At 37.7% G+C, this 12120-nt stretch overlaps 1 protein-coding gene across 1 annotated transcript in view; it reads right to left on the bottom strand.

The window, feature by feature from the left end:
- Positions 1–2291: 2291 nt before the first annotated feature.
- The window catches only part of LOC128382244 (E3 ubiquitin-protein ligase HECW1), a 67072-nt gene continuing 57243 nt past the window's right edge, over positions 2292–12120 (bottom strand). Inside the window, exons 20-30 of the mRNA XM_053342235.1 lie at positions 11794–11877; positions 10933–11039; positions 7752–7866; positions 7401–7514; positions 6580–6732; positions 6160–6258; positions 5868–5997; positions 5461–5607; positions 5212–5326; positions 4462–4660; positions 2292–2403 (exon numbers count right to left, since the gene is read on the bottom strand). Coding sequence (XP_053198210.1) covers positions 2292–2403; positions 4462–4660; positions 5212–5326; positions 5461–5607; positions 5868–5997; positions 6160–6258; positions 6580–6732; positions 7401–7514; positions 7752–7866; positions 10933–11039; positions 11794–11877 — 1375 coding nt within the window. The remainder of the gene's footprint in view (positions 2404–4461; positions 4661–5211; positions 5327–5460; positions 5608–5867; positions 5998–6159; positions 6259–6579; positions 6733–7400; positions 7515–7751; positions 7867–10932; positions 11040–11793; positions 11878–12120) is intronic.

Raw genomic sequence — 12120 nt, 5'->3', positions numbered from 1 at the left:
ATACAGGCAGCTTCCATTCAAACAGCAGGACCAGAGATGCTAAGAGGTTAAGCGATACTCTGGCCAACAGGATGTGTAGAAAGTCCTCTTTAGTCAGCTGAAAACACAGTGTCCACATGCGCATTCTTCGTCTTCAAGGAATCATGAAGTACCTGTTTGCTGGGTCAACAGGATCTCCCACAGTCTCCCAGAAGCCCTTGTGTTGGGAGTTGATGGCTACTTTGTTAGAGGAGATGTGACATCATTGTCTTTGAAAGCATTGCAGAACCACAAAGCTCAGGCAGACAGTTGGAGTAGTTTTCAGTAACATGGCTGTCCATTCAGAGGAGAACCACAAAAGGTTCTTGTCCAGCTGCTGTCCTCACTTATAAAAAGTGAGACAGGGAATGGGGAAACTGCAGGTCCAAGTCCAGGCCTTCCTGGATGATACCAATACTTCTTGAGTACCAGTATTCGAGAACTATTGTAGTAGTTGTTAAGTCCGTAACTATCTGTCAAACAGCTGGCTCATGAAGGGAATATACTGCACCCTTAACCTTGATTTGCTGTTTATGTACTGCATCTGATTTATACCAAAGGACCATTGTTTATGAAGTATTTGTAGAATACCCTGGTACTTCTTCCCTAACCTCAGTGTAATAGACCCTTCCTAAAAGACTTCCAGCACCTATAAAACACATGGCTTTCAAAATAAAATTCATTGCTATAGTTAACCAAGAACAAAACCAAAGAAGGTATGAAAAGAGTCTTAACTTAGTGTGTTGTCCATTACTGTTCAGCCAGGGATCAGATTTAGAATGACCCAATTTACAAACTCATTCCTGGACTCATTGAATTATCTGCTTACTTCGGTTTTGTCCTCACACCCAGGTGTTTCTGTTAATAAAGCATAGTGATGCTGACAGTCTCATCTTCTTCTCTAAATCGCCTTACAAAGTGTTGGATTCCTCAATTGTCATGGTTTCTTCAACTTAATCCTTTTTAGTTGAAGCTACTGCAGTTCGGTCTATTCTTATTTATTTGCAAAATTTCCTCTTCTCTGTCTAATGTGGACACGATCATATAAAATGAAATTTCTTAACAGTGGTTGTAGTTTTAGATTTGATTGTAAGGTTATACTGATCTTGGGAGGGTTGGCTGGTGTATGGCACCAAGCTACATCACATTTATTTTAATGTCCCTGTGTTCTCTTTCAGTGTTTCCTATGAACCAGATCATGGTCTCAGATCCTCAGGCAGGTTTCTATTGGCCTGCTACAGTCCAGAAAAATACTTAATGATCTCTGTAGGCTCTTCAGACTAAAAACAGACATGATTTTTCCTTTGGCATCAGGGCTACTAGACTTTACATGAGTCTTTTCAAAATCTCCATCACACTTGAACCAGTCCTTTTAAAGCCACGCTTATAGATGTATCTGAATGTATAAGAGCAGCAAACTATCTGACAATTTGCAGTTAGACTATATTCACACATTTGCATTCAGTTTGAATTCACTGAAAATATTGACTTTATAAGTCATCCTTCAATTTATATACAGGCTGCTTATCTGTTTAATCCCATTTAAATTCTGTATTCATTATGACTGTTTGCATTATTTGTGCAGTAGTGATTGTGTATGTACGCATATCATCTTCTGTTTCTGTTAATGCTCATCTTTTCTTGTTTTCACAGTATGTAAGCATACTGTAGCTTTTATTATATATAACTCCACAACTTGAATCTTTTCTGTGAATTCAAATTTTTAACAGTTATGAGAAAAAATCTTAAATGTAATTTAATATATTGTCAAGTATTTTGCTGTCATAATAACATTATAGATCCTATACATAGTTCTTGTTTTCAATGTGTTTTATGCTCTTGTGATGATATTATTTGTCTTACTTTCTGTACATCACTCTTCAATTTTTAGCTTTTGTTAGCATTTTCTATGATTGTAAGTACTTTTATCATTGAATGGAGGATGCATTTTGGTACATGCAACTTTAAAGATCTTGATCTATGTTACCCTTTCTATGGGTCATATTCTCCATTCTTCATGATTAATATAAAAATAACAGTAGTCCTGCTGTGGTGTCCTAAGTGCTGGGTGCTGTCATAAAGATCCTCATAGCTAAGTGAGAGACTAACACATAGAACCATCACAGTGACATACATCATCCACATGACCAAAAACTTTCTGCACAATCCAGGAATCTTTACGACACATTAAAGCCTGTGAGTTTTTTTGTCCCCTCTATTGGCCTGGTCGGCGTTACGTTGAAAGAGATGCAGTTTTTGACTGCCTGTCTGGCTCACTCCAGGCCGAATGTGCTGGTTTCTTCCACGGCCGTCAGCAGTTTCTCATACAGCATGGTGTATGAAGGGTATGGCGGCAGGTCCAGACGATTAAAACAGGTATGAGCCCTGAGAGACAGAGAGAGATAGAGGTGTTAGAGAGTCATGGCTGAAAGAGAATGACTGAAATTCACATGGCATTAATATCTGGAGGGAAAATGAATGCAGCAAAATACAAACTCCTGGAAGAAAATCTGATGCAGTCTTAGAGGAACCTGCTACTTGGGAGAAGATTAGTTTTATAGCAAGACAATGAGGAGCATGAATCTAAAGCTACACAGGAGAAAACTGAATACTGACTTGGAGAGAAGACTAGTGCAAACATGTATTTTCTATTATATATTTGTAATTAATTGAGAGTGTCAAAGAAGCAACATTAAATCTACTTTGATTTAATGCTGTAAAACAAAAAAACAAAAAACAAAAAAAATTCTATGATAGGTGAATACTTTACTGGCACTGAACATGTTTACACCAATGTGTTTATGGTTCAAGGTCCTGTGAAAAAGAAAAGTGTATTTAAAAAAATGCTGCACAGAAAACACATTTCACGAAAAAAAGAAATACATTTCAGACTTACACACAATACAATACTACTATTGGATGATAATATTGTCTCAGAAAAAATCGCGATAAACAATATTATTGTCATTTGAAGATCATTTTATACCACTAATATAATGATGATATAATAGTATAATAAGGCAAACACTTCTGTAAAAACATAGACTGCCATTATTGGCCGGGACAGAGTTATTTATTTATTTCAAGTATTCACATGATGATGTTGATAATTATTGTACAATATTGTACAAAAAGTCGATAATGGCATTATTGTGACTTTAACAATGTTAAAATGAAGTTGAACTGATAGAGAGACAAATGGCCCTCTATCATGTTTGTTACTATTAGCTGAAAACATTAATACACACTCAGAAACTTGTTTAAAAGAATAGTACGATATTTGTTCTTTTAAAAGTTACATGGTATCACTTTACACCACCTCAACTGTGCCAACACACACACACACACACACACACACACACACACACACACACACACACACACACACACACACACACTTACTTCAAACCTCCTTTCACTAGCAGGTTTGTAAGTGCTGATGCAGAAGCTTTCTCTGTCCACAAAGTCAAACTGTGGCTCTTCTTGCTCTGCAGTGAAACCTGAACCTTGCTGTTTCTGCTGAGCTCGCTCATATTAGAACTGCTGTTTACCAAATTATTGTCCTATTGTAAGGTCAGAGAGGAACACACCTTGCACAAATTCAGATCTACTTGCACTGCAGAGGAGGGAACATACCAAAAATAACTACTATGCTATGCTGGAACATTTTAATGAACTGATGTGAGCAATGTCAAAGTATTATATAAAGAATCATGAAATATGTATATGCAGTATCCTCATCTTTTACTCAGATGGTGTTATGAAGTGGAATTTTATACATCCATATGAATAAAATAGACTTAAATATTACTAATTAGTAAAGAGAGATATCCAGTTGTCAGACAAAAAAGCATAATCACAGTCTATGTTATTTTCATATTAGAAAATTATTAACACATTTTAAACTGCATCTAGTTTCAGATTTTCAAATTATACAGTGATAAACAACTTTCCTAAAGTACAGAACTTCATTAACTTCATAAGAAAGCTACAGAAATGTTCAAAAATATCTGTCCAAATTCCACTGAAATGGATCAACATGTGTTTGAGATATCCTGTTTGAATAAAAAACAAGCAGACAAGAAACATATTGCACATAAAACATGACCTCTTCCACCAGGTTCTAGTTATTATTGCTGCAGCCTTCTGAAGGATATTAAATTATATTTTTCCTACTGATCACAAATCTCATGAAAGACCAAAACCAAAAAGATCAGTTACATACATTCTGACTTCCTGTTTATATCTCTCAACCCTAAGCAAACTGCTTCCTACTGAAGGCTCACTAATAAGAGTTTTTCAGTCCAAATTTAACTTCTCTCAACTTTCCAAAGTGCTGTGCTGTTCATTCCCCATCTACAACCTACTGAGGTACAGACAATGAGGGCAGAGGAGTGTGAACACAGCTCTGTAGGAAGCAGTTCAGTTGTCAGGGTTACATACCTGGGGAGTGAGGTAACTTTGCCCCACTTCTCGATGCAGAAGCGTCTCAGGCCGTTGGATCCCCTCAGGGCTGCGAAGCCTTCGTACGGCACGCTGGACGTTCCTGTGACAAACTGCAGGAGGCGCAGACGCTGCTCGTTGTTGAAACGTTCCACGGCCGCCCAGAACCACCTCATCACTATGTGGCCGTCATGGTAACCTAGAGAGTGACAGTCAGGGAATTGACATGTGACATCAGAATGTGTCAAAAGACAAGAAAAGTGCTATATAAGTGCAGTCCATTACCACTTACTATTATTGTTATTATACCAGCTATCCATTGAGAATTTGGGGCACTTACTAATTGTGATTTTGCATCATCACTGTCAGCTGTAGACTCACACATACATTCATTTTTGCATCTATAAAGGGCAACTCATTGCATGGTAGGACTGGTAATAGAAAGTAGTGTACATGCCATGGTTGTTACTTTTTTTTTTTACCCTAACCCCTAACACTAACCCTAACCCCTAACCCTTTTTTCATTGTTGTCATGGTATTGTGTGACTCCTCTCTTCAAGGCTCTGCAAAGTTAACATGACCCAAGGAATCACAATGCACACACGACATATGGGATATACAGCAGTCCTCATTGCATGTTGAAACTAGGTTTACTGTATAAGAAATGTAGGTAGAGATTCATGCACGCACGCACACACACACACACACACGCACGCACACACACACACACACACACACACACATACACACCTCCTCTGTACTCTGTGTTGCTCCTCCAGTCAACAAGGTCTATCTCTACTGTACCAGCGATGACTAGCTCCAGCTCCCGGGCGTCAAATACTGACACCAGCCTGGAGTCAACCACCTGTGACAGAGAAAACAAAACATTTTCAGCCTGAAAATACTAAATGATTTGTTTCATATTGATGCAGTGTTCAAGTGGTACTGTGATGTTTTTGCTCATACAAGAAAGGCTTTTTTTTTTTTTTTTTTTTTTACCTCATAGAAGCCTCTGACCAGCGCCTCCGTCTGCTGCACCACTCCTCTCTCCACCCTCCACTTGGCCATCCGCTCTATATAATCTTTCTTGTTCTTCTCAGTCACCTGAAGGTTGGAGCCACCTGACTTCAGCTCCCGCTCTGTCACCTAGCAACGATTAGTCGAGTTAACGGTTAAATATTCTCTTATCAATGAGAATATATACTGTATATATAATAATAATATCCTTATGAAAATAGGAGCTTGATATATGCATCTGATCAAATGTGGCTGAAGCTGTGACAAACACACACACCCACACACGCGCACACACGCACGCACACACACACACACACACACACACACACACACACACACACACACACACACACACACACACACACACACACACACACACACACACTGACCTGGCCAAAGACCTCCTCATTAACGGTGAAGGTGAGGTCCAGGATGTCTGTGATGTCGTTATCTTTCATCCACTGAAGAGACTGGTGGAACTCTTCATCTAGATACTCCAGATCAGACAGGTCTGTGGGCCTGTACCACACACATAGCTCAGCTATTATTATTAATAATCATTATAATAATGATAACTTTGTTTATATAGTACTTTTCATAACAATGTTACAAAGTGCTTAAAATCAAGTAAAAAATAGGGTGAGTGTGTGTGTGTGTGTGTGTGTGTGTGTGTGTACTAACAGTCTGAGCAGGGCCTTGTAGAAAGGTCTGGTGAAGAAAGCATCCAGCAGGTACTGATGAATCAAAGCCAGACCCAGGATACGACCGCTGAAACGGAACCTGGACACACAGGAGACATTTGTAACAGAATCAGTGAAAGAAAAGTTTCACATTGTCTTATGGACATGAAAAAAGGAGCTGAATGGACTGATATCAAATATAAGAGAGAGAGAGAGCCAAAGAGGGAATAATATTGTGCTCATTTATTCACTCAGATTCAAGTGTTTCCCTTTGTAAAATATATTTAATTTTTTGGGCATTTAGACATTATTATATAGACTCACAGGGATGATAGAGACAGGAAACATGTGGAGAGAGAGAGAGACAGAGAGAGACAGACAGAGAGAGGGGGGGTTAACCATGTGTGTTTAAACAGCTTACCATTCCAGATGGTTCTCCACAAACGCTGACATGGGGCTGATTTGAACGGTGTAAGTGTCGTTGGCCGAGTATTCAAACAGGCCGTAGTAAGGATTAAACAACTCCTGAGACAAGAGGAAGAAAAACTCTCTGGACGGGCCGCTGTAATCTAATCTGAAGACAGAGAGGAAACACTTTTACACACATTTGGTTCATGGTACATTTGGACACTAATATAGCCTTCATGTGGCCTATTAAAAAGCCATTTATCCACCGCTAACAAAGAGGACAGTTTGGTTAATTAAGTCTATTTTAAAGTCTTGTAACTCTATAAATAATGTTTCAAATGGTTTCACACAACACCAAGAACATATTCTATACAAGATAATTGAATACACATCATTTAAAGCAGCAAAAGAGCAGTACATACAATGACATATTATCATATTATCATTTTGCAGTGGCTTTTTCAGAGAGTTGTGGCTCTGAAAACCAAACTAATGAGTTAAAAGAGCCCAAAATGCTTCGTACTGTAAGAGCTGAGAGAAAAGACAAAGTTTGGTAACAATTCTGTGTGGTTTCATCACTAAGAGCAAACCCTTTCGTTTGACTCACTCATCTGATTTATTGTTATTATAAAAACACTGATTAGTGCAGCTTTTACAGATATTGTACAGGATAAAAAATAGGCATGTTTGCAATTCCAATTGAACTGTTGTTGGTCTCAAAATCTTGTGATCAGCACAGTAACATTTAGCTGTGTAACAACACGTGCATGTGTGTGAGAATGTGTGTGTGTGTGTGTGTGTGTGTGTGTGTGTGTGTGTGTGTGTGTGTCTCACCCCTCCTCTCCCAGGAAGGTGACGTAGAGTTTGTTCCTCTGCAGCTCTTTGCGGGAGTACGCCATCACCTGGTTAAAGGTTCCTTCCAGCAGGTGTTCTCTCCTGATCAGCAACCTACAACAAAGAGGACAGCTCAAACACTGGAGCTCACACATCATACATCACACTGGAACTGTCAGAAACACTGAGGTCAGAAGTCCCCCCCCCCCAAATTAATTACTGATTTTGATTTGATAAAACATACAAAAAAGAGAGCACAACTGACATCAACAGTCTAATGGTTGTGTTGTATTTTGATGCTAGTACAGTAAATGGATTCATGTGTGTAGTTTGCGTGCTGTCCAGTCTTACTTGATCTTGCCTGGTCCCTGGCCGTAACCCTTCGCCTCTAATTTCCTGTAGAAGTTTCTTAGCTTGGCTTCAAAGTCTCTGCGGTAAGGAGCTGGAGCCCTGGCTCTCTGCAGGCCTGCACACACACACACACACACACACACACACACACACACACACACACACACACACAGAAAGAAAATATCAAAGAGATGACAAACACACATAAACACAGCAAAATGCACAAGTGCATTATATCTAATGGTGATTTAAAAGTGGAGAGTGATATACCGGTAGTTAAATTGAGAGGCAGTTTCACAACTCCTGCACAGTTAAGGACAGAAACTTAACCCTTTCACACATAGTGGTCACTGCAGTGGACAACTATTCAAAAGCTGTTTTCTTATGTATGAAAGGCTTTTGATGCATAGTTACACTTCAGCCTCAACAGTAGACACTAGTGCATCATCCCATACATCACCATTAAACCTGCAGTCATGTTTCTGGTTGTAGATCAGTTTATTTATGTTATTATAATGTAATGTTATCATTTGGTGAAAGAAAAAATTAAGTTCAATTTTTTTTTGAGGCACCTAAAGAGAGAATGAAAAAAATTAGGAGCAAAATCCTGACTGAGGTTATCATAATTCATACATGAAAGGGCTGAAAAAGTTCAGAACAAGCATGAAGGTGACGCCTGAGGAAAATATCAGAAATATGAGTGAAAGAAATGAAATGTTATCAATTAAACTTTGCAGACAATTTGGTCTCTGAACTTTGAAGTTTCATTAAACGTTTAGCAGCTCTATTTCATATTGGTCACAATTAAATGAATAAAAAATACATTATGGAATAGTCACATGACTAAATACAACCAAAAGATATAGAATCTAACATGTGAATTATTTAGTAAAATTGTAAAATAACCTAAAAACTTTTTGCCTGTCAATCAATCAAACAGTGTACAGTTTGTTGTGATTGGCCTGAATCAGCTAACATATCACATGTTTACAACAATGAAAAAAAGTGTCATTAGTAAAAAATAATTGAATGGAATTGAAAACAGATCTCAGAAGAAGCAGACTATTTTCCTTTATATAACTTCATGTATTTTGTCTGTATTTATTCATATGACTATTCATTTCATGATGTCTTAATTATGTGTTTAAAATTGATATTCATAGAAACCTGAGCTGGACTGTAGACTGTGTGTTAAAGGTCTGTATGAAATAAAAAAGACCCTCAAATGCCTGAAAAATAGTTTGTGGCAGTCAGACTGAGTGAGGATGTCAGATGTGCAGCAGTTCAGCTGAGCTCACAGCATTTCTTATTCAGCTTTCCAGGTCAGATATACACACAGACAAACACACATCTAATAGATAAAACACAATTACAAGCCAGGCTTCCCTGCTGTGACCCAATTTCCCTTTATAGAGGCTCACATCAATAACACATATAGTCAGTATGAGGTATACTGGAGCTCATTAAGATAACATTAGTGCACCTCAACATGGCACAGCATGGGGTTTATCCTCTCTCTCTCTCTCTATCTCTCTCTCTCTCTCTCTCTCTCTCTATCTCTGTGTGTGTGTGTGTGTGTGTGTGTCTTCCAGAACCCATAGAGAGCTTCAGATAGCATGCACGATTAGTGCATCTTTACTCTAAACACTTCTCTACAGAGTGCATCCACTTCACTACTTACTGATTATTATGGCTTCAGGTGACAGGTAGATCATGCAGGTGTGTAGGTGAGGTGTGTGTGTGTGTGTGTGTGTGTGTGTGTGTGTGTGTGTGTGTGTGTACTCAGGGGCAAAAAGCCTAGAAAACGTCTGCCATCTAGGAAAACCTCAAACCACTAATGTTGGTGGCAGCTCAGTGTGTTTGCTGCTCTGTGGTTAACACATGATCCATAATCATGATCCATTATGTTGCCTGTATGTACAGTATGATGAAGCATTGTTCACAACTATAAATGTTGGAGGGATAAAAGGAGCAATACTATAAAGTCAACATGTCTGCTGTGAAAACTCATTGAATTCCATGCAGAGTACAGTTGAACATAGCTGCTGGTCAGTGTGGAGCTCAGTGGAACTACTCTATAGATTATTGGATTAAACAGTACAGTGAAAAATGCCTTGATCACTTTTGTTGTGACCTGGTGTTATAATAAAATGGATTAATTTAGTGATTGATTGATCGATTGAATTTTCTTGAAATGTTTAAAAGGAAACTCAAAACCTACCTGTTAAGTCTGGCTTATGAATAAAAACAGAATAGTTTTATAATCTTTTTATTCTATTATTGTATTTGTTTTGATGTTTCACATTTGTATCTTTTTATTTTACTTTGCCTACTTTATTTTGTGCTAATGTTTCTTTTGTCTTTTATTTTTTTTTAACCTCATTTTAGTCTATTATTTTAGTTTTCTTTTGTCTTTTTAATCTATTTTAACCAAGTTTTCACTCTAACTTTTAATAAACCGTAAACTTATTTTTCTTATTTATTTAATTATTTTTTAATCTATTTAATTATTCATTTTAATTTTTTTGTCTTATTTTCTCTTGCCTGCATTGGTCTCAATTTTTGTCTTTTAATTTGTTCTTCTTCATATTGTCACCTGGTCTGTCTTATTATCAGCTTGTCAATCAACTAACTGTAAAGCACTTTGAGGTACACTAACCTGTATGAAAGCTGCTATATAAATAAAGTTTGATTGATTGATTGTAATCCTATGCTCTGTGAAGCACTTGTTAACAACTGTTACACAAGATCAGTCTGAACTATAGTGGAATGGAAGCATAATGTAGCATAAAATAGAAATAAAAACAAACTACAAGTACCTCCGAATTGAACTTAAAGTGCAGTTTCTGAGTAATCATACTTAGTTACATTCTACTAGTAATATAAAACTGTATGGAAAGGAGCTAAACATCCTCCTTTAAAAATTCAAGATTTTGAAGGAATGTACATTTTAATTGTACAGTTAAACTGACGAACTTAACTTGAAGTGTATGTATCTATTGTCTGTATGATAGATAATGTAACTGTGTGCTTGCTACCAAATAACAACTATTGTAACTGAAGTAGTTGAGGAATATTTGATTATTGTCATTACATCGTTATACTCTGAGTCAAAGAAACAGTCAGGCTTCATGTTACAGACTGGCAGCTCATCACATGAGTGGCAGGGTGAAGGACCTACCAGGAGAGTTCTGAGGTGAGGAGGCGGGAGAGCAGCGAGGAGAGAAGCTGAAGCCGGGGTGGATGGGGTGAGGCGGAACGTAAGACATGATTTCCTCTTCAAATAAACTGTGAGGAGAGGAGACCAGTAAAGCATAGACCAATGAGTGATTTTACTTTTTAAATACATCACAGAAAAACAAGCTAGTGATGTGTCTCAAATCACATCTCTTCTGTTAGTACACTTCTGTTAGTACACTTCTCTTAGTACACTTCTCTTAGTACACTTCTGTTAGTACTCTTCTGTTAGTACACTTCTCTTAGTACACTTCTGTCAGTACACTTCTCTTAGTACACTTCTCTTAGTAGTACACTTCTGTCAGTACACTTCTGTTAGTACACTTCTGTCAGTACACTTCTCTTAGTACACTATTTTTAGTTTATTTCTGTTAGTACACAGTCTTAATAGACTTTTGTTAGTATACTTCTCTTAGTACACTTTTGTTAGTTGACTTTTGTTAGTACACTTCTGTTAGTACACTGTGTAGGCTACACTAAGTAGATACTTTCATAGTGAGCAAATTTCAACAGGTTAGTGTTGTCTCAAATCAAACACCGCTGTTGCACACTTACCACAAATATCGATTTGCTAGATAGCAAGCTAGCGTTAGCAAGCTAGTGTTTGGTGCCAAATCATTACGGACAGTTAAATGAACCCAGTAAACCTACTGATGGCTTATTACGTGACAACAATATATTGCATTTTTTCATACTTCTCAGTGTGTACACACTTATGCACTCAAAAGATTACATATAAGTCCAGAAGTATGACATTTGAGACACAGCACAGGTGTTGGGTTGATAGTAGAGTGAGGCTCTTTACCTCAACAGGATGACCAGGTCTGCATCACATGACAGCTTCTCCACACCCTGAGTACCTTCTGTTCGGATGTAGTGGATCTTCTCCCTAAAGAGTGAACAATACTTGTTAATTAAAATGACTAGATTTTCCCGAGGGACACAAGCAAGCTGCAACATTCAAAAATACTGTATGTATGGATACGAGATTTTATTGATCGATAAATTGATTGTTCATTCCAAAGGATGTATCCCTGAATTCCCTGTTCTTGTTTTTAATAAGTTCTTCTTTAAAATGTTCACAGTGGCTCTCTGCCTGCCTTTAAAAGTGTTTCCCATTCTGTGAAGGCAA

This window comes from Scomber japonicus, chromosome 21 (assembly GCF_027409825.1).
Source record: "Scomber japonicus isolate fScoJap1 chromosome 21, fScoJap1.pri, whole genome shotgun sequence".
NCBI lineage: Eukaryota > Metazoa > Chordata > Actinopteri > Scombriformes > Scombridae > Scomber > Scomber japonicus.
This window is presented reverse-complemented; position numbering and strand designations above follow the sequence as displayed.